Source organism: Equus przewalskii, chromosome 10, assembly GCF_037783145.1.
Source record: "Equus przewalskii isolate Varuska chromosome 10, EquPr2, whole genome shotgun sequence".
In the NCBI taxonomy this organism is placed as follows: domain Eukaryota; kingdom Metazoa; phylum Chordata; class Mammalia; order Perissodactyla; family Equidae; genus Equus; species Equus przewalskii.
In genome coordinates, this window is record NC_091840.1 from 4,335,575 (window position 1) to 4,362,612 (window position 27,038).

At 52.9% G+C, this 27,038-nt stretch overlaps 2 protein-coding genes and 1 long non-coding RNA gene across 7 annotated transcripts in view; 2 read left to right on the forward strand and 1 right to left on the reverse strand.

The window, feature by feature from the left end:
• AFMID (arylformamidase) lies at positions 1-18,100 on the reverse strand. 5 transcript variants are annotated; one of them, XM_070559815.1, is made up of 12 exons: positions 17,222-18,100; positions 13,883-13,973; positions 10,962-11,056; positions 4,936-5,040; positions 4,808-4,856; positions 3,916-4,001; positions 3,751-3,823; positions 3,461-3,558; positions 3,086-3,164; positions 2,835-2,976; positions 2,522-2,626; positions 1-507 (listed from the first exon to the last, which is right to left on the reverse strand). In XM_070559815.1, the coding sequence occupies exons 1-12, from the start codon at positions 17,418-17,420 to the stop codon at positions 475-477; spliced, it is 1,155 nt and encodes a 384-aa protein (XP_070415916.1). In that variant the 5' UTR covers positions 17,421-18,100; the 3' UTR covers positions 1-474. The 5 variants fall into 5 exon arrangements, with proteins under 5 accessions (XP_070415916.1, XP_070415917.1, XP_008523097.2 ...); XM_070559816.1 differs by lacking the exon at positions 10,962-11,056; XM_008524875.2 differs by lacking the exons at positions 10,962-11,056; positions 17,222-18,100 and adding an exon at positions 16,363-16,519.
• Positions 16,530-27,038, forward strand: part of TK1 (thymidine kinase 1) — a 12,682-nt gene continuing 2,173 nt past the window's right edge. The window contains exons 1-4 of the mRNA XM_070559817.1: positions 16,530-16,831; positions 16,919-16,950; positions 18,031-18,141; positions 20,411-20,504. Of these exons, the coding sequence (XP_070415918.1) occupies positions 16,766-16,831; positions 16,919-16,950; positions 18,031-18,141; positions 20,411-20,504 (303 nt within the window). The 5' untranslated portion in view covers positions 16,530-16,765. The remainder of the gene's footprint in view (positions 16,832-16,918; positions 16,951-18,030; positions 18,142-20,410; positions 20,505-27,038) is intronic.
• Positions 21,115-21,604, forward strand: LOC139073813 (uncharacterized). Its single transcript, XR_011522846.1, has 2 exons — positions 21,115-21,243; positions 21,444-21,604. It is a non-coding gene; the product is annotated as an uncharacterized lncRNA (long non-coding RNA).

The window sequence follows — 27,038 nt, forward strand, 5'->3', positions numbered from 1 at the left end:
TGTGCTCTGATAAAATTTTACTGATGGATGCTGAAATCTGAATTTTATATAATTTTGACATGTCACGAAATAATATTCTTTTTTGATTTTTTTCAACCGTTTAAAAACATAAAGTCATTCTCAGCTTGTAGGTCATACAAAAACAGGCATCGAGCTGGATGGTTAGTCCACGTGTGGTTAGGAGCTGTCATTTTTGTCACGCCCTCTCAGCAGGCTTGGGGGCCAGACTTGGCCGAGAGGCAGTTCCGGGCATCACGCAGTGTTGACCTGGGCCGGACCTTCCCTGGAGGCTGCTCCATCCAGGCCAGGAGAGGCCACGGAGATTTGTACTCGTGTTCAGGGCTGCGAGAAGGGACTCAAACGAAGGCGCTGCTGGGCGCCGGGGAAAGCTGAGGGCTGACAGGAAGGGACGCTGTCGGGCTCTTCAGAGAAGCTTCACAAATCCGGTGCACACCAGCTGGGGTTCAGGCGCTGTCAGGACTCCTGGAAGATTGTTTTCAAAATCATCTGCAGCAGGAAGAAAAGATACAAAAAGCCCAGAATTGGAGAGGCTCTTGTGAGGATCTCTGCGGAGGAATCTGATTAAAGAAACGCTGCGTTAGTGATCACAGAAATGTAACTTGAAGTGAGCGCTTTCCCACCTCTCCCCGGACACGTCCCAATAAAGCTCCCAACCGCACGCAGACTTTCCTCTGGCTCGAGGCCTGTATTTGTGTAACCCATGAGCTAAGAACAGCTTTACGTTTTTAAATGGTTGAAAAAAAAAATCAAAAAAGCCTATTTTGTCATGAAATGTAAAAATTATACAAAATTCAAATTTCAGCATCCATAAGTCAAGTTCTATTGGAGCACAGCTACGTTCATTTGTCTGCGAACTGTCTGTGGCAGCTTCTGAGCTACAGCGGCAGAGTGGGTAGTTGTGTCAGAGACATACGGTCCCCAAAACCTAAAATATTTACTTCTTACATTTTTTAAGAGATGCCATTTATGTGTGTTTGTTTTTTCCCAGTTAAAAAAAGTAATACATGGGAGCCAGCCCAGTGGCGCTCTGGTTAAGTTTGCACACTCCACTTCAGTGGCCAGGGGTTCGCCGGTTTAGATCACGGGTGTGGACATGGCACCGCTTGGCAAGCCATGCTGTGGCAGGTGTCCCACGTATAAAGTAGAGGAAGTGGGCACGGATGTTAACTCAGGGCCAATCTTCCTCAGCAAAAAGAGAAGGAGTGGCAGCAGATGTTAGCTCAAGGCTAATCTTCCTCAAAAAAAAAAAGAAAAGAAAGAAAAAGTAATACATCTTCGCAGTAGAAAATGTGGGCATGAATTTTTAAAATGCACTTGCAATACCGCTGGTAAATGGGTTTTTTCATGTACATACATGTGTGCCTCTAAGGGTCTAGCTGTCTATGTATTTAAAACTGGGAATACACTGGAACACCTGTTTCCTGTGTTTTTGCTCTCACATCTGAATCAACTTGACACATCCTAATTTTCACAAACTTCGTTTCATTAGCTGATTACATTGTAATTTAACCTCATTGGACACTTAGGTTGTTTCCAAGTTGTGAACATTAATAAAGCTTGGAGACCATCTTCGTGTGCTTCTCTGATTATCCTGAAGACAAATTCCAAGCAGCAGAATTACTGGGTCAGAGGGTTTGGCTCCACATTACCAGGCTGTGCTCCCACCAGCAGAACTGCAGAGGACTCCTTTCAATACCTCTTCACCAGTGCTGGGCGCAAGTCTAATTAGGACATTTCCAGGAGAGGTGGGAGAGGACTCTCATTTTCAGTTACATTTCCGTGATCACCGATGCAGTTTAATCTTCCCCCATGTTTAATGCATTTATATTTCTTCTTAAATTGTTTCTTATTCTTTGTCCATTCTCCCTATTTATTTCTGTTCTTAAAGGGAAATAAGAACTGTTCTTATTGATTTGAAGGTGCTCTTTATGTAGTAAAGATATTAACTTTGTGAATTAAAACCGAATGTTACAAAAGCTCCACTGAGGTGGCAGCTGATTAAAAAGCAAAGCTAAATCAGTGCCCACTTTCCCAGAAAAAAAGGAAAACAGTAGTAACTCTCTATCCGCCAGGACTGTGGCAAATATTTTTCCCAATTCATCCTTTGACTTTTAAAAGGCGTTCCCGTATTAAAATCGTAATGAACATTTGCGCAGCCAAATCCGCCCATCCGTTCCTGTCTGGAGCCGGCGTTTGCTCTCAGCTTACACAGAGACAGGGGAATTCCTCCTGTACCTGCCTCTCCCATCCACACCGAGGCCCCGTGCGGATCCCACCTGTGTGCCCAGGACCGGACTCTGCAGCTCCCCTTGGGCTATTTCAGAGGGAGGTGAGGGGTAGGAGGCAAGTGTCGCACGCAAAGCCCACCATCAGGTCCCACAGCCTCCTGGGTGCCAAAGAGCCAGCTGAGCGGCTCCTCTGTGCTCCCCACCTGCCCCCCTACTATGCGTCGGGGCTGTGACAGGACCCCTGGCATCCTCAGCGAAGGGACACATCCCACCTGGGTGAGCACGTAGTCCTTCTGGGTGAGGTTCCAAATGATCTCAAAGTGATCCAAATCATCGAGTTCTTCAAACGAGGCTTTCCACCCTCCTCGGCGCAAAGCCTGGGTAGGAGACAGGAGGGCAGAGGAAGCATGAGGCTGCGGGAGAGGAGAGGGGCTCTCGCGTCGTGCCTGCATAGGCCAGGTGCTCACTAAGTAATTGTTGACTGAATGACTGATGGTCTTAGGGTCCATTTGGGTAAGATAAAGAGGAAGATAATGAGACTGCATGACCCCTGACCTCCGGCCAAAATCAGGGTGCTGAGGGTACCTGATAAAACTCCCTGGACTGTCGGTGGTATTCGGGGGAGTCGTGTTGGCCCACAATCACCAGCACGGGGCAGGCTGCATCCACGGGCTGCGTCAGGGCGACCTCCAGGCACCGCTGTGGGCTGTTCCTCTGAGCATCCTCTCTGGTGCAGGGGGTGGGCATGGGTCAGCACAGAGAGAAGCCTTTGCTTCAGCCCTGGCCCTCCCCACAGGCTCCAGGCCAGCTGGGGGAGGTGGGGGTGAGTGACTCACAGGGTCATGAGGAGAGCCTCGTTCTCAGGGATGTGCATGATGGGCTCCAGGTCGTAGATCCCACTGACCAGGAAAAAGCCTGTGAAGGTGAAGAACAGCCACAGGGCCAGGCTGCAGGTAGGGCCAATGCTCCACCCAGGCCAGGCTTCATGCAGGCACAGGTGGGGCAAGATGGGGCCAGCCCAACTTCCAGTGCCAGAGGGACAAGACCAGCGTAGGGGGCAGAGAGGGAGCAAAGTGGGCCCTGCTCACAGGGCTCAAAACCCCCAGGTCAAGCCACTCACAGCTGCTGGGATTTCAAACAGCTGGTGCAGCCCCTCCGGCCATCAGGGGAGGGTGAAGGCTGCCCCGCCCGGCTGCAGTCCCCACAGAAACCTTTGAGGTTGGGTGTGGCTCCATGCTTGGTCCAGTTGGCTAGCAGCATCATGGCGGCCAGGTGGGCCCCAGCTGAGTGTCCACACAGGTAAATCCCCCTGGGACGGGTCAGAGCAGAGGACCAGATTTGAATTCAGTTTCCCCAAAGCATCAGGCCAGTATCAAGGAGTCCCAATTTGCCTTCTGCTCCACAGGCTAGAAAGGGAAGTTGGGCTGCATCCAAGGGGCTGAATCCTCTGTCCTCCCACCCAGCATCATCCGACAAAAGCAAAACCCGCAGTGACACCCACTCATTGCACGGATACCGCTTCTGGACAAACGCGATGCTCTGGGTCACCTGGTCCACCATCTGGTCCAGGGTGCCTGCAGAGAGCACGAGCTGGGTCAGGATCCACTGGGGCTCTCTCCCCTCCAAAGCCTACCAACCTTCGAACCTGCAAGACCACCCCCTTTACCTTTGGGGGCGATGTCATAAGACACTACCACCACGGCCACTCCCTGGGCTGTCAGTGGGCTGACCATGAAGGCCGACGAGTCTTTACTGCAGAAAGAGACAAAGATGCGACAACCGGAGGCAACGTGGCCACTACTGCTTCTGTGTCCTGTCCACCCCAGCACAGCCCCTCTCTGACCCCGTGTGGTATGGGGAAGGTGGGCTCTGTGCTTGCCACATCACGTGCTAGCTATGGGGCCTTGGGGACCTTATTTAACCTCTAAGCCTGGGTTTCTCATCTGTAAAATAGGGACAATCATCTTTTTTCTCTTAGGGTCTGCTTTTCGAGAACTGAAGGCGATCAGACACGTAGAGAGCCTCGCCTGGCAAAGGGCACAGGTGCGGCACATGTAGCCATGAGGATGAATCTGCCTGAAGGGCGGTGGGCCGGCACAGGCAGCTCCTTAGTAAGATCCTAGGGCACGGCGTCCTGAAGATCCCGAATACCCTGCTTGTCTGAGGGTCACCAGCTGTCCGGGGTTGCCCAGGACTCTCTTTTTAACACCGAAAGCCCCATATCCTGTGAAACACCCCCCGTCCCTACCAAACTGGGCTAGTTGGTCCCTGTGGCTTTCCCTTTGACTAGAGAGTAGACTGAATGTGTGTCTCACCAGGTACAGTGGGTTGAACAGTGCCCCCAAAAAGATATGTGCAAATCCTAACCCCCAGTACCAGTGAATGTGACCTTATTTGGAAATAGGGTCTACGCAGATGTAATTAAGAACCTTGAGGGCCGCCCCGTGGCTGAGTGGTTAAGTTCATGTGCTCCACTTTGGCGGCCCAGGGTTCACTGGTTCAGATCCCGGGCGTGGACCTAGCAGTGACTATCAAGTCATCCCACTTCCCCGACTTACCTTCCACTCTGCCAGTACCCTCCGTGGAAAAACACAAAGAAGGGCAAAGCTGCAAGAGACGGAGGAGGCTGGGCTGCGGCCGGGCGCCGGCAGTGCTCTGCCACGGGGCCACTGCGCCCCCCACTCACCCTCAGACTCGTCCTCAGGAAAGTAGATGTCCAGTCTCTCTCGTTCCCTGTCTCCGTAGGGGACGTGCAGCAGGCTCCCCCTGGCGGCCTGGGCCCTCTTGGTGGCTGTCTCGGGAGAGGGACAAATGTCTGTCATCACAACCTCAGGCAGCAGCACTTTCTATTGTGTTTCGGGTAGAAACCTCTTTGCTGAAGGCCCCATGGGTCGACCAGTCAGCTCCAGCCGCCGGTGTCCCGTGAGGGTCTGTGGTGGTTCCAAAGCTTCCACGTGTGTGTCGCTCCACAGACCAGACCGCCTTACCCAGGTGGGGCCAATGCTATCTGCCAACGTCTGTCACTAAGTGAGAGCTCTAGTTCTGACCGGCACTGGCGGACACCCCTTATCACATGCTTGTATGGGCCTCACACTGTGCTACGTGCTCCGGGAAGAATGACCTTTTCTAAGCACTTGGAAAAGTAATCTAGGGAAACAAGGGGTGGGCTCCCTTGAAATAAATAGATAACGAGACAATATGAATATATAACTGAGTGCCACGATGGGAGGGGTCCGAGTGATGTGAGAACCGGCTGAGACTTGGGTGGAGAAGAAGGAGGAAGGGCATTATGAGAGAAATAAAGGGGCCGGCCCCGAGGTATAGTGGTTAAGTTCACTGGCTCAGGGTTTGCAGGTTCGGATCCCAGGTACAGACCTACACAGCACTCATCAAGCCATGCTGCGGTAGTGTCCCACATACAAAATAGAGGAAGACTGGCACAGATGTTAGCTCAGGGACAATCCTCCTCAAGCAAAAAGAGGAGGATTAGCAAAAAACGTTAGCTTAGGGCCAATCTTCCTCACCAAAAAAAGAGAGAGAGAGAAATAAATACCTCAGGCAGAGGTGTAGAGGTGGGAGGGGATTCTTATATTTACATTGCAGTAAAAATGCCCCAAATGCTCCCCCAACAATCACTGAAACCCTGGCAGCTTAGCTCCCCCAACACTGGGCACTGGGGAGAGCGTAAATTGGTAAGCTCTTCTGGAGGGCAACTTGGCCGTATGTATCAAAGGCCAAGAACATCACACTCCTTGGTGCATTCGTCCCTATCTATACATTTATTACAGGGAAATAGCCAGAAATATTCCCAGGGACCTGTTGTGAAGATGCCCACACTAGTACCATTTATAATAGCAAAAGATCGGGCACAGCCCAGTGACCTGTGGTAGGACACTGCTTAAATACTTTACGGTATATCCCCTTTCTCTGAATTATTTTTTATGCCAGCATTCATCCATCCTTGACATATTTTCCACCTGGTTTACTGTCTGTCTGTGCCCTCACCAGGACAGGAGCTCTGTGAAGACAAGGGCTTTGCTTTGCCCTCCTCTGTAAACCCAGGACCTGACACACGGTAAGCACTTAAAAAAAAAATTGTGTGGGAAAAGAAAAAAGAAAAAGGAAAGTACGTAACCAATAAACATTTCAATAAGCAGGGCTGGGTCAATTGAGTATCCAAATGGAAAAGGAAGTTTCTTGACCCCAACTTCACACCAGGTGGGCGACAGGGTCTAAATGTGAGAGAGAAGACAACAAAGCTCCTAGAAAGGAAAATAGATCCTCATGACCTCGGAACAGGCAAAGATTGCATAACCTGGACCTAAAATGCACTAATGACAAAGGAAAAGCTGGAGTATTTCAGGACGTAAAGGGCGAAAACAGGATGCAAACTCCATGTAGTATGACCAGCTCCCTTTCAGCCGGACAGCTCAAGGCCCAGAGAAATAAAAACCGTGGTATATGCTAAGCCTCCCATGTGCCAAAGTCGGGGACCAGGCTGCCTTTGCAGGACAGGCAAAGTGGCTGCAAAACCAGTTTTGCCATCACTGACCATGTCTGCCCACCCCCCTGCCCTTGGAGTGAGGGCACAAGGCTGGGGGGCAGCTTCTTAGGAGAGACGTGGCAGGCTGCGCTCCGGGGGCCCCCACTCCCTTTCCCACAGAGGCGTCAGGAGAGACTTCTCGTCTCCTAAACCTTCAACCGACTAGCTGCTCAGAGCCTGACATGTGACTTCTGCAAGGACCTAACGACCGGAACGAGAGAGGCTCCACGCGGGTCCACGTGCCACGCTGGGTGCAGACCACTCTGCAGGACACGCTTAGTAGAGTCGACCTATTGCTAGATAGATAAGTTTTAACTAGTTAGAACCATGAGATTCTGTTAAGCGAATCAGATATATTGCATTTGTTATTATAATTTAAAGTGTTTTTTAAGAATTAAACACATTTTGTAAATCGTGTTTAAACGTTTAGGGGAATTTAATCTGCGAAAATTAAGAGCTGAGAATTAATTAACAAATAAGTGAATGCCATTAATTTTTCTTATGCAGAAATAATGTTTATACGGTTAAAAAAAATACACAACAGCCTCTTCAGTGAAATGCTCCCTCCCCTCTGCTATCTGCCTAGCTCTCCGCCCCAGCCACAGGGACCCCCACTAACATGATACAGAATCTCCCTCCCTTTAACCCAAATCGCAGCATGTTAAAGGCATTTCTGCCCGGCTGTTTCACTTAACATCTCTGGAAGAGCTTTCCCAACCAGTCCACAGAGAGCTTCCTCATTCTTTTTTTTTTTTTTTTGAGGAAGATTAGCCCTGAGCTAACTGTTGCCAATCCTCCTCTTTTTGCTGAGGAAGACTGGCCCTGAGCTAACCTCTGTGCCCATCTTCCTCTTACTTTATACGTGGGACACCTACCACAGCACGGCTTGCTAAGCAGTGCCATGTCTGCACCCGGGATCCAAACCAGTGAACCCTGGGCTGCCGAAGCAGAAAGTGCGTACCTAACTGCTGTGCCACTGGGCCGGCCCTCTTTTCTTTTTTGAAACAGTTACTTGGTATTCCATCCTACGGCTGCACGTTAACCTATTTAACCAGTGGCACCAGTTGCTTAGGACAAACAACCATGTCCAGTCATCAGGAAATTCTCTTGGCTCTCCCTCCTCCGGATTACCCTGAATCCGGAGTCTCCTCCCCACCCTCACTGAGACCACCCGGGATCCCTCTTCACCTCTCCCCTGGAAGGCGGCGACAGCCACTCTGCTGCTTCCATAGGACTCCCTACGGCCACGGGTGTGAGCCAGCTGGAATGGGCATCCCGTCCCATCGCTCCAAGGCTCAAAGCCACCCGGGGCTCCCGTCTTAGTCCGCTCCGGCCGCCATAACAAAATGCCACAGAGTAAGGGTCTTAAACCGCATACACTGATGTCTCACAGTTCAAGCTGAAGGCGGAAGGAGGGTTGGGGGTGAGGGCGCTTCCCCTGGGCGGCAGACGGCCGCCTTCTTGCTGCATGCTCGCATGGCCTCCTCTGTGTGTGTGCATGCGGCTCTCTCCCTCCCGGGAGCCAGGCTCTCTGACGTCTCTTCCAATAGCCCTTAAGGATCAGGACTCCACCTTTATGACCTCGTTTAACATTAAGCACTTCCTTAGAGGCCCCACCTCCAAACACAGCCACTCAGGGGGCTAGGTCTTCAACATGTGAACGGGGGGGGGGGGGTACACAAAGATTCAGTCCCTCACCGCTCCCACACTCCCCCAAAGGCCCTGCAGCTCTACAGAATCCACTCTCCCCTGTTCACCTTCTCCGAGGGGCGACCCCCGACCACCCTCACACCCACGCTCTGCCATCCCCTCCCCTGCTCCGGGTCTCCCATAGCACGTGCTCCTTCTGACAGGCGGTGACGTTTCCTTCTGCCTTATGTGACTGTCTATCATCTTCCCCTGCCCACCAAGAGTCACAGTGATACAGGAGCAGGGGTCGGTCTGTTTTGCTCACGGACAGGTCACATGCGCATAGATGGGTGGCCTGCACAGGTCAGGCATCCAATAAATATCAGTTGAATGGATCAAGAGACGATGAACCAGTCTGTACCGAGAGGCATCTGGGCTCAGCTATCACAAACAACCCTGCCGCGAAGAGCCTTGCACAGGCATTATGACACACGTGCACACGGATCCGTAGGACGTGCTCTAGGCAGTGGAATTTCTGGACCAAGTGGTCCATTCATTTGTCATTTTGAGGTCACTGCCCATTGCCTGCCATGGGGGTTTGCCACCTACCCACCCACGAGCACAGTGAGAAGATGTTTGTGCCTGACAAGCTCAGCAACAGAGTGCGTTCATCAAAAGGTAGCCATCTACTTAGCACAAGAGTCCTTAAAGTACAGGTGGACCAGCTAGATTCATCTGGTGCAAAAACCAGGAAACTGATCTTGAAATTGACATTCTAAATTGAAGAGCAATTAAAACCAAGCGGCTGTAGGATGCATGACCCGGACAAGTTTCCCTGAGATGTTAAAAACTCAGCTGACCCTGAGAAGGAGAAATCGCTTCTCTCTAGGAGGTGGCCCGGTGGGTGGCGGCAGGCTGCTTTCTGTCTCTATGGATTTACCATTCTGCACATTTCATATACATGGAAGCATATATACGTGGCTTTTGTGCCTGGCTTCTTTCACTCAGTATAATGTTTTCAAGGTCCATCCATGTTCTAGAATGTACCAGAACTTCACTCCTGATTATGGCCAAATGCTATTCCACTGTATGGACATACCACATTTTGTCTGTGCATTCATCCAATGATGGACATTTGGGCTGTTTCCGCCTTTGGGCAACTGTGAGTAACGCTGCTATGAGCAAGTGTATCTAAGTACCTATTTTGAATTCTTTTGGATTAGAATGAATTTTTAATGTTTTTTAATCTATTAAAAACAGGATTGCCGGGCTGGCCCCATGGCCTAGTGGTTATGTTCACGCACTCCACTTCGGCAGCCCAGGATTTTGCTGGTTCGGATCCCAGGCACGGACATGGCATGGCTCGTCAGACCATGCTGAGGCGGTCTCCCATACAGCACAACCAGAAGGACCTACAACTAGAATATACAACTATGTACTGGGGGGGCTTTGGGGAGAAGAAGAAGAAGAAGAAGAAAAAAAAAAAAGAAGATTGGCAACAGATGCTAGCTCAGGTGCCAATCTTACAAAAAAACCAAAAAAAAAAACAGGATTGCACATTACAAATACAGAATGCTTTCTCCTAGGAGAAAAAAAGAGACCAAAGAAACCACGTCAAAATGTTAACAATGGGTGGTGGAATTATTGATGGTTTTATTTTTAAAAATCTTTTTCAGTAAGCATACGCTCCTTTTGTAATCAGAAAACAACTGTTACCTGAACATAGCCAACTGCAGACAGTGCGGAGCCGGGCCACTTAACGTGCGGTCTGCAGATAGGGGAGCTGTCCCCGTTTGCCGCTGGTCCACGTTGAGCTCAGTGCACAAGGCGGCCGTGAGCATTTGCAATATATACAGTTTGGTAGAACGGCTTTGTCTCTTGAACTTAATAATAAGAAATTAGGGCTTTCAAACAAAAACTTGTACGTGAATGTTCACGGCAGCATTATTCACAATAACCAAAAGGTGGAAACAGCCCAAATGTCCGTCAACAGATGAACGGGTAAAAAAGATACACGTCCACCATGGAATAGCATTCAGCCATGAAAAGGAATGAAGGACTGACATATCCTAGAACGTGGATGGACCTCCAAAACATTACGATGCCAGGGGAAGAAGCCAGACCCCAAAGGCCACATATGTGTGGTTCCATTTATACGAAATGTCCAGAATAGGCAAATCCAGAGACAGAGAGCAGTGAGCAGTTGCAGGGGTTGGGGGCAGGGGGAATAGGGAGCCACTGCTTAACAGGTGGGCTTCCCTGTGGGGGGATGAAAGTGTTTTAGAAATAGAGGTGATGGTCGCACAACATTGTAAATGTACTAAGTGCTACTGAATTGCACTCTTTAAAATGGGTAAAGCGGTAAATTTCATGTTCTGTGTATTTTACCACAATAAAACAGAACTGGGGGTTGTATTTTGTGTGCGTTTGTTTTGCTTCTTTCATTTTTCTGTTGGAGAGGAAAAATCGGAGACGGTGGGGGGGCCCCCCCCCGAGACCCTCTCAGAAGCAGAGGCTGCCGGTCACGGGGCCCCACCCACCTCGCTGGCGGCTGGTCCTCCTGGGGGGAGGCGTGGTTCGGGGGACTACGAGTTCAGATGTGCACCCGTCACGGGGTTTAGGCAAGCTGCTGGACCTGCAGAGGCGAGACCCCCTGACTGTGGTTCTCTCTCTCTCTACTTGTGTAGTTTATTGTACAATATATTTTTACGAAGAATCTTGGTAAAACAAGTTTAAAAACTGGTAGAGGAGCCACCAGGTGGCGTAGCGGTTAAGTTCGCAGGCTCTGCTTTGACAGCCAGGGGTTCACTGGTTGGGATCCTGGGCGTGGACCTAGACACTGCTCATCAAGTTATGCTGCGAAGGCATCCCACAGAGAAAAACTAGAAGGACTTATAACTATGATGCCTAACTATGTACTGGGGCTTTGGGGAGAAGAAAAAAAAGAGGAAGATTGGCAACAGATGTTAGCTCAGGGCCAAACTTTCCCAGCAAAAAAAAAAGCTAAATGAGTCTCCAGCCAGTTTTATAACCCAGGAATATTTTTCTCAAGGACCTGGGAGCCATCTCTTTGAAATGTAATCATCAAGGAAGATAGCGCCCCACCCCTCCTATCTGTCCTGTCCTGGCCATGCATCCCCACCCCACCCGACCCCCACCCGCTCCCACGCCCACCTCTGCCTCACCATTACCATTCCACCGGAGGAATGCAGGCTCCTGGCTAACTTATGCAGGGGTCAAATTGCCTCTCAGTCATAAAGATGCGAAAGGTTTCTTTTTCCTCTGGATAAAGGCAGTTTGCAAGCACAGATGGCCACCCTAAATACCAGGTGGATTTAGGATGGACTAGTGTGGCAGATGGTGCTGCCAGGTCCCCGTGCTTGAGGACAGGCATGTTGATCTTGACAGCAGGTACGCAAGCGGGGCATCTGCCCGGCCACATAATAGGGTGAGATTTCTTCCTGGCTTTGCAGTCTCTGCAGCGGCTTGCCTGTGATGCGCATGGCAGTTTGGTTTAATCTTTACTCAATAATAAAACATATTTTCTTTCCCCTCCGCCTTTCTGGGTGGGCAGGAGGCTTTTTCATCATTTCCACTTTACATTCCCGGCCGCCTCCTGTGAGTCTGATTCCAAGGAGGCAATCTCCAGGCCACAGGCAGCACTGGGGAGGTCGGGGGCACTCTGCCAGGAGAGGCCGGCTGGTGGGCAGGTACTGACCTGCCGGCCGCCATCACCCTGTCAACCTGCTCCCCCCTCTTACCCGGGAGCTGAGCGTGAGCCTGAGTAAGTCAGCCTCATGGAGCAGGGCCTGGACCGGGGTGGGGTGAGTTTGTGCACAATGGGGCAGAGGGAGGGGGGACCAAAAAACTCAGTAATGAAGATCGCATGGGCTCAACGTTTGTGTCCCCCAAAGGCATACGGTGAAATCTTACCCCTAATGCGATGTCATCAGGAGGCGGGGCCCTAGGGGGGGCAATCAGGTTGAGATGAGAGCCTGAGGGTGGGGTCCCTGCGATGGGATTAGTGCCCTTATGAGGAGAGGAAGAGACCCCAGAGCTCGCTGTCTGCCACATGAGGACACAGAGGGAGGGCAGCCGTCTGCAGCCAGGAAGAGACCCCTCGCCACGAACTGAATCTCTGGCACCTTGATTTTGCCCTTCCTGGACTCCGGAACCGTGAGAGATAGATTCCTACTGTTCCAGCCACCCAGTCCGTGGCATTTCGTTACGGCAGCCCAAACTGACCAATGCAAAGACAAATTATATTTGAATGCAATTAAAAAAAATCAAAACTAATGCCAAAAAGTCCATGACGAACAAAGTGTCAACATTTTAAATAGAGACAGCTCCAACCCTGCACACGCGGGGCTCTGCTCATTCGCCCGGCCGACTGCCCCCTGTTATCGGGCTCTGTTCTTCATCTGAGAAAAGGCTTCTGCACCTGCAGCACCCCTGGGCCAGCTGGAGCCTCGACACAAGGAAGCGGGGTGGAGTGGACACTTGAAGCTGTCCGCAGGGCTTATGGAGAGGAGCTACCAAAGAGAGGCCCCGAGGGCTCCAGGCGGCACACTCTTCTTAGAGCGAGTCCCTCTCTCAACGGGGGCAGCCCTTTTCTCCCTCAAGACCATTAAGATGGACAAACAGGTTTCTGCAGGCTCAGGTAGGTTTCACTGCACACTCAAATATTTATTGAGCAAATAAAGACGCATTTGGCACAGAGCTGGGCACAGAAGGGGACTCTGAAGAGCCCAGGGAACAGCTCCGCCCCGCAGGTATCGGGACAGGGAGGGGGCTGGAATGTGCTGGGACAAACCTCCGCAAGCCTGTTCCCCTCGCTGGCTTATGTCAGTGTCGAGATGCACCAGGCGTGGGAGTTCTGTTCACTCTGCCGAAACACAGCATTTGCCAACACCCCATTTTCCCACTGAGGGGAGGGGCTGCCTGCCTTCTCACCCACACTTCCTCGGGGGAACCGCTGCCCCAGCCTGGCTCCAACACTTCACCGAGTGTGAAAATCACATGGTCGCACTCCGGAGACACAGGGCGGGGGTGGACATGACCCTTGGGGCTTCAGAGCTTACAGGTTCCCAAGCCCTGATTTCTTGAAAGAAAAAGAAAGGCTTCTTTGCTTTTTTATAAATAGCAACATCCCACGTTCAGCAGCCAAATGGGAGGCCTTCCTTTTTCCACCCACCTCCCTGTGCCCCTGTGGTATGTGGCCTTAAGGGCCCGGGCCGCTTGGTGGGGCAGGAGGGGAGGTGGGAGGTGGTCGCCTGGGCCTCTCCTGTCTCTGGTCGTCCTGCAGCGAGAGCTCCTGGATGCCTGGCCTGGAGCAGACGAGGCTTCTGCAGGGCCTGGACTTTGGGACTGCCCAGGAGAGCGGCTCCTCCCTGCCCCGGCCTTCTGAACCACTGCCACATGCTGAAGTCCACCCGGAGCAGCCACGAGAGTCCCCCAGTACCCTCGTCTCCTATCTGTGAGTAGGTCCTCAGGGTCTCCTCTGCTCCCCGTCGGACGACCCAGCCGCTGGGGCTGTACTGAATCTCTAGCTCCTAGGGGACACAGATACAAGCTCCCATAAGGCCTTTGTTCTCCACAGTGTGCACCCCCACCCCCCACCCCTGTGGCACGCCTGGATGCTCCTCTCCGCCTTGAGAAGCCTCCTCCCCAATATCTCAGGCTCTCACAGATGCCCTCAGCTTCCTTCAAGGCCCTCCAGTCTCCAGGCTGGCAACGTGCTCCCCACTCTCCCCCCCACTAATTAATTAGGGGCTTCAGATACAACGTTGCAGATGTTCTCAGATCTGTGGTCTAGAGTGACAGCCATGCCTTTAACCAGCAGACAGCCTTAACAGAGAGATGAGGTCCTGTAAATGTGTCCCAGTTAGTGCCACTGATGAGGATTTTAGGCTGGTTACTTTTAAAACTACAGATGAGAAGCAGGCTCTGAGGACTGGAATTTGCTTGCTCTTTGAGAGATATTTGCATTTGTGACGGAAGGGGGGATGACCTTTTAGGGACCTGAAATTGGCCGCCCCAGGATATGTCTCTTTGGCATCGGGATTGTTTGGAGCTGATTGCTTTTGATAAACTGGGACAGGGAGGGAGGCTCTGAGGAATGGAACTTGCCCTTGTTGGGACACATTTATATTTGTAAGGTAAATCTCTATCTGTAAAAGGTGGCTCCCTCTCTGTACCAGGAAGAAGAAGACAGATGACCTTGTCCCTAGAAACTCTTAATGGGGAAGGCAAGAACTTAAGTTGGTTGCTGTCTGGCAATCTCATGTAACTGATTTAGGGTGGTTGCTTCTGACCTTTACTTAATCCGATTTGATTCTTACCTAAAAGTCATGGGATCATCCAATGACCAGAGCCCACCTGCACTGATACCATCTTAACTTTTTCCATGTTCTTCCCTTTGTCTTGTAAAGAGATGACTCACATACCCATGCCTTATAAAATTGGCCCTAACCCTCAACTCGGGGCAGCAGCAGTGGCTCGTCCTGCCCGTGGGCCCTGTCCCCATGCTATTCCACACTATTCTCTAAATACAAGAGCACTACTGCCAGATCTTGAGAGTCCAAGAAATCTTTCTTTCGACTCCTCGGCTCACCGACCCCGCATCACCACCACGGGCGCCACTCCTACGGCAGCGAAGATCTGGGGGCCAGGGAGCAGGGTGGCCACTGCAGAGAAAGAGTCATGGAGCTGATGTTCCCTGACGTACGATTCTGACTGCGGGAGGACACAGCACAGTCAAAGGCGCAGAGGTGAGGGGGAAGGGATCAAAGGTCAGTCTGGAAACGCTGACTGGGCAGACTGCGGAAACAGAGGTGAGGCTGAGAAGCAGGGGGTGGAGGAAGGAGAGTCTTGGACATCAGGCTAAGATGTTCAGACTTAACACAGAATGTAACGAGGAACCAGGTTTTGGAGAAAGGGCTCAAAGGCACAAGAGAACGGATGAAGCCTGCACGGGGAAATTTGAAGACAGGGTGTCTTGGGCTCTGGCGTCAGGGTGCCATCCAAGCTCCATCACTTACAGGCTGTTTTACTCTGGGCAACTTACTACAGTCTCTGGGTCTGAGCTCCCTCTGTATAATCTGTATAATAACAACAGCAGCCTCACAAGGTTAAAAGGATCGGGCGTGTAAACGAAGCAAAGCTAATCACTCAAATGTGGGCTACCTCCTCCTCCCGATCAGCAGCCTTCTTGGCCAGGGGTCTTTGGATCTGTTCAATCTGTGCCTGTAAATGTTATTCCTGTAGGATGTTTACAGCCATACTTTGCACTCTGTGACTATCATCATCTTTATTGCCATGATTTATGATAATGATACTGGAATAGGTTTCTGAGAGTCCTCTGATATTGTAGAGGCGTGTGTGTGTGACACAGAGACAGACAGAGAATGGGATTTCTTGGGGGCAGGATCCATAACTTTCCTCAGATTCTCAGATGTGTCCATGAGCAGAAAAAGAACTACTGCCTGAAATGCAGGAAAACTAGTTAAGTGGGAAATTGTACCTGAATGATAATCATAACAAGTGCTTTGCATATGTTGTTTCTAACCTTCACAACCACCCCTAAATAAATAATACCAGTCTTTCTGCATCCTTCACGGTCTGGCACATTCTCCATACTCATTGTGTAACCTGAGATTAACATCAGAACTCCGACCCCAACCGCCTTTGGGTTTACAGATATTAACATAGCCAGGGCTTCAATTTTCTCCACCCTTAACATCAGACTAACGAAAGCCTGCCTGTGGCGAGAAGTAAAATGGATCACCGTGCTGAAGCTTTCAGGGGCCGGCACACAGCAGGCGCTCAACGGCGCACACGGGAGGGAGTGGCCTAGATGGCTTCTGAGCTTCCTTCCTAGAACTCCCTTCTGATCTCTGAGCTACGCTCCTCAGCCCCAGGCTCTCCCTGTAATCCGCCTACCTCTTTAGACATCTTCTTCCAGGAAGCCTCCCTCCCGGGATTCTCGCCGGTGACATCCATGCTGGTGCCTGCACCCACGTGGGCGCACGCCCCGCCCTTTACGCTGGGCGGGCGGGGCGGGCGGGGCGGGCGAGGCTTCGGTCGGACACGCCCCCGAGGCCCCGCCCACCGCCCCGGGGCCGTGCGCCCCGCGCGCGCGCGGCCAGGCCCCGCCCACCAGGGCGAGGGCTGCGGTCAAATCTCCCGCCAGGCCGCGGCCGCGCGGTGATTGGCTCCGGGGCTGCGGCGCCGGCTCCCGGTTGGCCCGCGTGCGGGGCGTAGGGGCGGACGGCGCGGGAACCGGCGCGAGCCTGCGGGGCGGCGGCAGTGGAGGTCCCTGGGCTTCGAGCTTCCCGGAGGCGCCATGAACTACATCAACCTGCCCACCGTGCTGCCGGGCTCCCCCAGCAAGACCCGGGGGCAGATCCAGGTGCGGGAGCCGGGCGGGGGCGGGGGCGGGGGCGGGAGCGTGACCGGCGCGCGCCGTGCCCCGAAGTGACCTCTCCTTCTCTCCTAGGTGATTCTCGGACCCATGTTCTCAGGGAAAAGGTAATGGCCTTGCGGGGCGGGGCTGGGCCGGGACCACCTCCTCCTCCTCCTCCCCCCAGGCCCCCAGGGCCCCGTCCTCCTCCCCTACCGCCCCTCTCAGAGCGCCCCCAGAACAGCCCCGCTGCCCGACCGCGCTCCCGCCCAGGATGCGGCTCCTCCCTGGAATCCGGGCCTGGCCAGCCGCTCGTCCCCCTCCCGCCCAGGTCAAACCCCTCTCCCATTAGGGTCGTCCAACCGCCGCTCCCTTCTGGAGCTGGTCACAGCTGCTTACCGTGTAGCCCCTCACTAGGGACCTCTCGGAAAGGGGCATCCAGGTCTTTTAAAACCTGTGTCTGCCGTGGGCCAGGCCCTGCGCCCTGCAGTAGCAGCCCCGTCCTTCCAGTGTGACAGTTTCCTTCCGAGGAAACGGCGATCCTTTCCACACTGAGGAGTCCAGCCGGGGCGCCTTTGCCCCGTGATGTGAGAACCATCCCCGGACTGGACCAGGACCGGCTAGGGAGCCGGCTGAGTAGCTTCCCTGGCCCATTCGTACGTGGCCCTGGGGGGTCCCTCCAGCTCAAACCCCTTCGCCGGGGAGTGAGGCTCAGGGTGGGCTCTTGGACCCAGAGGGAAAGTGCTTCTTAGTTGCACAAACAGTTCTCCTGAACTTAACTCAGACGAGGAGGCACTCTGGATGAGATTACTTTGGAATGAATGCAGTCTGCTGGCTCCGACCCCTCTGCCCTGCACCCACTGCACCACATCCCTGAGAAACTGACCCCTCCAGCCTTTCCCCAGACCACCAGAGGGCCGGTCCTTGCCGCCCTCCCCACAGAGCATGACTTCGAACCTGGACGTGCCTTTATGATTTCCAGGCCCTGGGTGACATATGGCACTTGTATGTCCCTCTCAGGTCCGGACTGTGGACTCTGAGTGCCAGCCCTGTCTGTCCTCTGTTCTTTCCCATGCTCCGCTCTGCGGTCTTCCCATCCGTTGGTGGGTCTCAAGCCCAGAGAGTGTTGGGGAGCGCGGCTTGTGCTGCTGGGGAATTCCTCGCCGACTCTCAAGCCGTGGGCCTCAGCTGACCCTCTATCCTTGCAGTACCGAGCTGATGAGACGCGTCCGTCGCTTCCAGATCGCCCAGTACAAGTGCTTGGTGATCAAGTACGCCAAGGACACGCGGTACAGCAGCAACTTCTCCACCCACGACCGGTCAGTCCCCACCTCCTGTCCTGACGCCTCTTCTGAGAAGCCCCGTGAAAATTCACAGGGTGCAAAACCTACAGTCAGAGCTCTTTAGTGGGGATGGTTAAGCCCGCTCAGGCCTGGCGCTGAAACATTCAAAGCAGACTTTCAACGTGGCCTGGGAGGTCGCCTGGGACTGGCCTTTCACAGGACTCCAGCCCCGTGGTTCTTAACCGGGGGTGGTTTTGACCCCCTAGAGGCCATTTGGCAATGTCTGCAGACGTTTTTAGCTTGCAGAACTGGAGGGGGAGGGCATGTTCCTGGCATCCAGTGAGTCAGCATCCTACAGGGCACAGGGAAGCCCCACAAGGAAGAATGATCCAGCCCCACACGTCATGGTGTCTGGCCGAGGCTGGGAAACCCTGCTCTGGGCCTGCGTGGAGGCTGCAAACTGGCTTTGTGTGGCCTGCATGTTAATTTTTACTTCATGTTTTTGGTGGGCTGTCCTCGCTGACTCCCTGTCCTCCGGTGGCCCTGGTGCATCTCCCTTTTATGACGATCTGCCTGCACCCTGTGGACATTTCAGTCTGTAACCTGAGGTCGGGGGGTTAAATTTAGTCCCACTCCTGCCCGTTCCTTGGCAGCTCATTGGGGCCTGATGTTTCCGAGCCTGAGACGCTCTTTTCCGGGTCCTTGGGACTTGTCTGCCTGAGCCCCAGCAGCAAAGCCATGCTGCGCTACGCCCGGGGCCTGCGGTCTCCCAGCCGCCCGGTGTTTGGCTCCGGGGTGGAGCATGGGGTTTCCAGCCAGGCGGTGGTGGGGCAGAGAGTGCCCAGGACTCGGACTTACAAGTGTGGGGGTTTGAGTGATGCTTCCCGGCCCTGCTGTCTGATGCAGTTCGTTTCTGTGTCCGGGTTTGCTTCTTCGTCCCTAAAATGTGGTGTCGGCTGCACGGGATGCGGGGAGCATCCGGGAGGAGGATGAAAGCGGAGCAGGCAACACTGCAGGGACTAGACGTGCGGCTTGCAGAGTCACTCAGATCGGGGGTAAATCGGAGCTCTGCCCTGAGTGTCACCAGTCCTGTCTAACGTGGGCTGTAGGGGCCACAGCAGCGACCGAGCACTGGCAGCAACAAGGCCCCAGAGACACTGTCCTTGCCGCGGCTAGACCTGGCCTCCTGCCTTGCTCGCTCGCCATTTTCTCTATTTTGGGAGGAACGAGGGATTTAAAATGCACAAAATAGTTGCATATTCTTCCCAGATCTCGAAGTAGGATTATGGCAAGATAACCAAGCCGTACTTGTAAAGCATTTTGTTTTGTTATAAATACAGCTGCAAACTGCTGAGGCTTCAGGAAACTGCCAGCGCCTCCGAAGGCTAGGTCAGAGGAGCAGACAAAAATGAAACAGAAGAAAATAACATTGTAGAAAAACACAGAAGCTATTTAAAAAGAGGACAAAGAGTGGCATTCCTCTTCAAAAAGGCCCTGGTGTGGGGCGGGGTGGGGTCCACTGTGTCATTCGATGCACTGGAATGTTCCCACGCGTTCCCACACATGCCTTTCGCTTTCAGATTCTGCTGGGTAGGAATCTTCCGCGGGACTGAGATCTGGCTCCTGGCTGTGCCGGTTAGCAGCTCTTGGATCTTGGAGGGATCCTCTGAGTGGCCAGAGGGGCCAGCTGGAGGACGTTCTTCCTGCTGGTTGGAGTCCCAGGCTTGTCTCTGCTGGGCGCAGGGCGCACAGTCTCAGAGCCTTGCTGGTGGTCTGCCCAGGGTCATGTTAGGGCTTTTCCCTTCGTGGGCCCCTTCCTCCATAAAAAGAAAAAAATCAAAAATTTCATTTTATGATTGCATTGATAGCAAGACAAATATAACCCAGCCTGAGTTGTATTTATTTATTCTACTGACTTTTAAAAGAAGTTAAAACGTTTTGTTGGCCCCTAAAAGTCTCCTGGGCCCTGGGCCTGATGAGGTCACCGTGTCTGCCCCCGGCCCGCTGGATAGAAGCGGAGAAGACCTTTGGGTCTCGCTTGAGCTTCGTGTCAGGCATTGCTAACTTCTAGTCCAAAGTGTGAAGTGAAACAGCCTGTGTTGAGTGGCTGGTTTTCTGAACAAGGTCCTTTATTCTCCCTGGCTGCCTTCCCACGGGTGCTGGCTTCTCAGAGCTCTAGGCAGACGTCGCAGGCGGCTCTGCAGGGCGATGCATGGTCAGGAGAGCTGTTCCCTGGCCCCTGTATTCTGCTTTCTCCTCTCCCCAGTGTCCTCCGCCCTAGGGACGCTCTGGCTTCTCTCCCCAGGAACACCATGGAGGCGCTGCCAGCCTGCCAGCTCCGGGACGCGGCGCAGGAGGCCCTGGGCGTGGCTGTCATTGGCATCGATGAAGGGCAGTTTGTAAGTTGGCTTGTCCTGGCATGGCTCTTCCTACAAACCCCCTCACTGTCCTCCTTTCTCCTCTGCTGGTTTGGAAGTTACTGGTTCTATTTCTGATCTTTTAGTAAAGGAAGCAATGTTAACTTGGTAACTAGTGTCCTAATACCTTTTGAATTCCCCTTACTGCTTTCTGTATTATTGTTATACGGGACTTACTGTACCTTTACAAAATATATATTTACTTTACAGTGAACAAAGAAAACAGATTTCTCAACACTGGTGTATGGGGAGGGTTTGGTTTTGTTTGACTCGTTGCTGTTTCTTGCATGTTCTTAGGGGTTTATTTTTCTTCCTGCTGAAATACATCCTTTCGTAGTTCTTGCAGCTACCACGTGTTGATGGGAAGTTCTGCCGTTCTTGGTATGAAAATGTCTTTATTTTGTTCTCCAGTTTACTCTGGGTAGTAAATGGCAGGGTGGCCATTATTTTTCCTCGTGGCTTTGGAAAAGCACCAGCATTGCCTGCAGCTAATGAGAAGGCTGCTGTCGATCCCGTGATTCCTTCCCTGGGCAGGTAGTCGGTCCATTCTCTCTCAGAATGGTGTGTCCTGGCGGGGGTTGTTTTTACTTACCCTGTTTTGTATTTGACATGCCTTTTAAATCTGAGCACTCGTGACTTCATTTCTGCGGGAAGAAGGAAGCCACGATCACTTCAGCTGTCTCCCCATCTCTCCCCAAGGCCTTCTGTGGGATCTCCCAAGGTGTGTTTGGTTTCCATGACTCTGTTTTTCATTTCTGGGATTTCCGGTCAGTTCTTTTTTAATATCTACTACTCTAATTCACATATACTCTTTTTTTTTTTTTTGGAGGAAGATTAGCCCTCAGCTAACTACTGCCAGTCCTCCTCTTTTTGCTGAGGGAGCCTGGCTCTGAGCTAACATCTGTGCCCATCTTCCTCTAGTTTATACGTGGGACGCCTACCACAGCATGGCTGCCAAGCAGTGCCATGTCCGCACCCGGGATCCGAACCAGCGAACCCCGGGCCACCGAGAAGCGGAATGTGTGAACTTAACCGCTGCGCCACCGGGCCGGCCCCCACATATACTCATTTTTATTGAAGAATTTACTGTTGTTGTTTTTTTTTTTTTTTTTAATTGATTCTGTTCCTTGCGTTGTCTTTCTGAAAATCTCGTTTTGAAGTCTTTTCCAGCTCACTCTGTTTCCGTTTCCTCTGAGTTTGAGGGCTGTCTTTGTGATCTTAGTTTCTCTCCCGTGCTTTGGAATTTTTTGTGTCAGCAAGTGCGTCTTGAATGAATGAAACTAGAGCTCACTCATGAGGGGCCTGCTCAGCCCTTAGGTGGTGTTGTGATCGCCTTCACTCACCGGCGCTAGTGAGCGTAATGTGAGCTGCTGAATCAAATGAACCCTAGCTGTCAGTAGTTTCACGTGATAGAAATGTATTCCAAGTCCGTGTGGGGGAGCCGCCCAGAGAGGCTCCCCGTCACACTCAGCTTCTCAGATCGCCGTGGGGGCCTCGTCCAGACAGTGGAAAGGGGAAAATGTGCAGGGTCCCTGTGTGAGGTTTTCATGAGCCAGGAGACAAGTGCACGCACTGCCTCTGCTGGCCTCCCCACTGGAATTTGGGCACACAATCCTTTAACTGTGCGTTTAGTCTAGCTCTGGGTCCTGGAGGGAGAGGAATTGGAAATTAAAGAAATTCGTTTGTTTGTTTGGTGAGTGGTTAGCGATCTCTGCCCGCCCCGCCTCCCAGGCTCCTGGGGCGGAGTCAGGCGGCTCCCGCTGTCCTGTCCTACAGGGACATTACAGGTCCTGTCCTATGTGAGTCACAGCCCCACACTTCGGTCCGATGGCGTGTCGCCTGTGGAGACGGACTCCTGGCAGCCTGCGTCTGCCTGCGCACCCACCTCACTCTGTCCGTTCCGTTTCTGACCCTCAGATGCGTGTCTTGCTTCTGAGCGCTGCTGTGTCTTACCTCGCGTCTTCACACGCACACGTGCACACATACATTTATATTTTCTCTTGTGGCTTTACGGTGGAGGCGAGAAGGTGAGCTCGCGGGGGCAACAGGGGCACAGCCGTTCCCTTCCTCTTCCAAACTGGAGTCTCGGGACGGATCTGAGAAATTTGGGGTCCGCTTGGGGGGTGTGGCTCTCAGAACAAGGAACGTGAACTTTGGGGAGGCCCTCCCTTCCTCCAGACCTGGTGGGGTGAGTTGATGACAGCTCTGCTCCCTGACTTTATGTAAAGCGTGTTTACAGGGCTGAGCAGACACCCTGGCAGGAGCCCTCCTTTTCTCACTTCTCCTTGGTGATATCAAGCGCCCTGGGTTAGGAGCCAGTGGGCCAGTTGCCCCCCAGTCCTGTTTCCCACTTATATGTCTGCTTTCTCCCTGGCCAGCAAGTAAACTCTGGCTTCTGTAACTAGTGCCCCATCCCTAGCCGTCCGCTCTGCCCTCGCCCCTGGGGCCCTTCCTCCACAGGGAATTCTGGGTCCAGGAGGTTGCCGCTCCCTTCCCATGGAGGGGTGAAGGGTCTTCTAGCCCCCGCGTCCCCGTGTTCTGAATCAGCGAGAAGGACTTCACAGAGTAACCATGAGGCCTTCCTGAGGAAGGCCCGGAGTCGAGCATCCACGCAGCCCCCCAACTCCAGGCAGGAACAGAAGCACTCGGCGTGCTTCCTGGAAGCCACTGGTGTTTGAGAGAGATGCGTCTGAAGACCCCAGGCCGCAGGCTGAGGATGCTCGTGGTAGGTGGGCACCTGGCTCCCGGGCACGCGAGCCCTGCAGAGGTCGCCCCTGTGTGTTGGTTAACAACTGCGTGGTGGCTTGGCTGTAGGGGAAGCCGTGATTTTAAAAACTCTTTCTGGAATTTATCTCTGTTTTACTACACAAATAATAACGTGTAATCTAGAAAAAGTTAGGCCTACACAGAAGGGAAAAAAAAGCCCACAATTGACTCCTGTTGACATCCAGAGACCCCCTGGAACGGCCCCAGAGGGACAGGTCAGGTTTAGTGTTGTGGGGACAACACAGACCCGGGAGCAGGGGCGTTCAGTGGGGGTTGCAGAGGACGTGGCTGTTAGGACTGGGGCTCATGCTGGGTCATTCTGGGGAGAGTTTTAGGAGGCTGGCTTGGCTCTTGATTCAGTGCCCTCAGGAAAGAGGGTGATTCGCGACGAGTAAAGCAGCAGCGGTCACTCCTGTTAGCCAGGAGAGGGGGCCAGTGTCCTTGTTCTGTCTGCTCACACGTGATTATGGAGAGGTCTTGTTTTTGTCTTGATCCATCACAGTCACAGAGTGGCCTTGCCTGATGCTCCTGTTCCGTGAAATTGATTACAGTCAACAGGACAACATCGAGGGCCAGCTCTGAGTGCCGGGCCCGCTCCTGCTGCTGGGGGCTGCTTTTCTCTTGTCACTGCCGAGAAAAACAAACAAAAAACACAACATGTTGGTCTATATCCTTCTAATCTTTATAGATTTTTCTTTTACTTTTTTTTTGAGGAAGATTAGCCCTGAGCTAACTACTGCCAATCCTCCTCTTTTTGCTGAGGAAGACTGGCCCTGAGCTAACATCCATGCCCATCTTCCTCTACTTATACGTGGGACGCCTACCACAGCGTGGCTTTTACCAAGTGGTGCGATGTCCGCACCCAGGATCCGAACCGGCAAACCCTGGGGCCACAGAGAAGCGGAACGTGCGAACTTAACCGCTGTGCCACCGGGCTGGTCCCTATAGGTTTTTCTTTTATCGATTGGGCTCATATATGTGCTGTGACCATTTTTCCATGTCATCAAATACTCATCCTTAGGAATATACCAGGTCTTATTTGGGCTGCCCCCTTGTATGTGGCATTTCAAGGCTGTGACGCACGTCTGTATGCGGACATGCTGGGCTGCCGTCTGGTATGTTGGGATTTATTTACTAAGTGGAATTGCTGGTCAAGCAGCCAATCTCATTCATTCATTCACTCAATAAATATTTTCTGAGCTTGTGCCATAGGTGTTGGGGATGCAGCCAGCGTGTCTGCCCTTGAGCTTACATTCCAGTTAGGGGAGAGACATACCTAACGGGTCAGCTGGTGACGACTGGAGGAAAAAGGCAGCGTGAGGGGGACAGTGCTAAGGTGGGGGTGATGCTTAAGGGGATGGTCAGAAAGGGGCCTGAAGGAGAGCCAGGGAGCGAGCCAGGCAGCAGGGGAGGTCCCGAGGCAGGAGTCTGCTTCCCGAGCGTGTCTCAGGAGGGCAAAGGAGGCCAGATGGCTTCGGGCAGGGCAGGGCAGGCCAGGCCCATGGGTAAAGACTTAGGAGTTAGGGGCTGGCCTGGTGACTTGGCGGTTAAGTTTGCACGTTCAGCTTTGGCGTCCCAGGTTTGCAGGTTCAGATCCTGGGTGGGGACCTAGCACTGCTCATCAAGCCATGCTGTGGCAGGTGTCCCACATATAAAGTAGAGGAAGATGGGCACAGATGTTAGCTCAGGGCTAATCTTCCTCAAAAGAAAAAAAAAAAAGTTAGGAATTAACCCTGGGAGAACTGGGAAGCGGCTGAAGGGTGGCTTCACGGATGGAGAGCACTCACGGAGAGTGGACAGCAGGGGGCAGAGGGGCAGAGGGTGGTGGTGAGACAGCCAGCCTTTTCAGAAATCCCCAGGAGAGAGAAGGGCGAAGGGCCAGGTGGCAGATGGTGCGAGTGTGTGTCTGTGTACACACGCGCACACACACACACACGCCCTGTTCTGACTGCGTTTCTCTTTCTTCCCTACTGTGGCTCACATCTTTTTCCGTGTTTATTGCCTACTTGTATTTATTTCTCCTCTTGTAAACTGGCTTTCAAGGTCTTCCACCCATTTTTCTCTTGGTGTGTCTTTTTTCTAGCAGATGTGACATAACCGGGGCTGCTCTGTCGCGTGCTGTGAATGTTTCTTCCCTGTTTATTGCCTTTGTGTTCTGTCTGTGGCAATTCTTTAGTCTCTTGCCATTCGCACTTGGAGGGTTTACTTGGCCACATTCTTCGTCCCTGTCCTTTGTGGCCTTTGCTCTGCACCATTGCGTTCGCAGGAAGCGAGGCCGTCGTGGGGGCAGAGCCGGGGTCGTCTGCTGCGCGGCCAGAGCCAGCCCGCTCTTGGCAAGGTGGTGACGACGGCGGAGGTGTGCCTGTGGGCTTCCCGATCTCTCCTTCGGGTTCTCTCCCCCTCCTCAGAACTCGATTAGGAAATGGCTCGAGGCAGGTGACCCTGTGTGGGCAAACTTGTCATCACCAAGAAGCCCCTCTTGTTATTTTTTACCTGAATCCTATGTTGTAATTACTTTTGTCTGCTAAGAAAACCTAAATTTACTAAGTATTTTGGGGTTCCATGTTAAGTGTAACTTGTATTGGTGTCTGAGGGCTGCTGTAGCGGGAACCACAGACTGGGCGGCTGAAACCACAGGAATTGGTTCTCTTCCAGTCCTGGAGGCCGGAGGCCGGGAGCCCAGGTGTCGGCACGGTTGGTTCCTTCTGAGGCTGTGGGGGGAGCCGCTCCAGCCCCCCCCTCGGCTTGTAGGCGGCCTCCTTCTCTCTGGGTCCTCACCTCCAAGATCGTCCCTCTGTGTGTGTCTCGGTCCAAACTTCCCCTTCTGATAAGGACACCAGTCATATTGGGTTAGGGCCACTCTACTGACCTCACCTTAATTGGATGACCTCTGCAAAAACCCCTCTGTCTAAATAAGGTCACATTCTGAGGTATTGGGGGTGAGAGTTTCAACAGGTGAATTTGCGGGGTGGGAGGGAACACAATTCAGCCCATAATATAACCTAAAAAGCTAAGGGCAATAAAAGGAAATACCAGTAACGTGGTTACCAGTGGACATTCTGAAATGTTGCTGACAACCTGGGCAGCTCCACCCTTATCTGTGATAGTTCAGAAACCCCTGCCGGGTGCAGGGCTCCTCGCTCCCGGGGGAGGTGGCCTGTGAACTGGGGCGACGTGTTCCAGTGGCAGAACCGCGCTCTTTGCTGTGGGCATTGGTGCAGTGGCTGGGGGGGGGGGGAGTCCAAGGACGCTCCTAGGGTCCCCAGACCCTGGTGTGGAAGGACCGGTGTCCTGACATCTGCCTCAGCGTGCTGGGCGAGGCCCAGGGTGCTCAGCCCAAAGCAGTTTTGTCCCCCGGCCCCTACCCAGTGGCCAGCTGGCAATGTCTGGAAACAGATTTGTTTGTGACAACTGCGGGAGGGGGAGGGGTGCTGGCTGGCAGCTCCTCACTGGCTGGGAGCTGCATTTCTGTGGCCCGTGATGAGTCCTCCAGAGAAAAGGGGGGACGTGTGTGTGGTTGTGCTGGAGTCTCTGGGTGGGGGTGCCCGTTTCTGTAGCTCAGGCCCGGCCCGCTCTGCAGAGGGTGTCAGATTTGGCTTTGGTTGAATTCCACTTGAATTGCTCTTGGTTTTTCTAACCACTTTCATGGTCCTTTTCTTGCTAAGCGCTCGGGTCTTAGTGACTTTGCACCATGATGACAGCCTGAGCGGCCTGGAGAGAGACCCTTTGCCCAGAGATCAATTTAGTTAG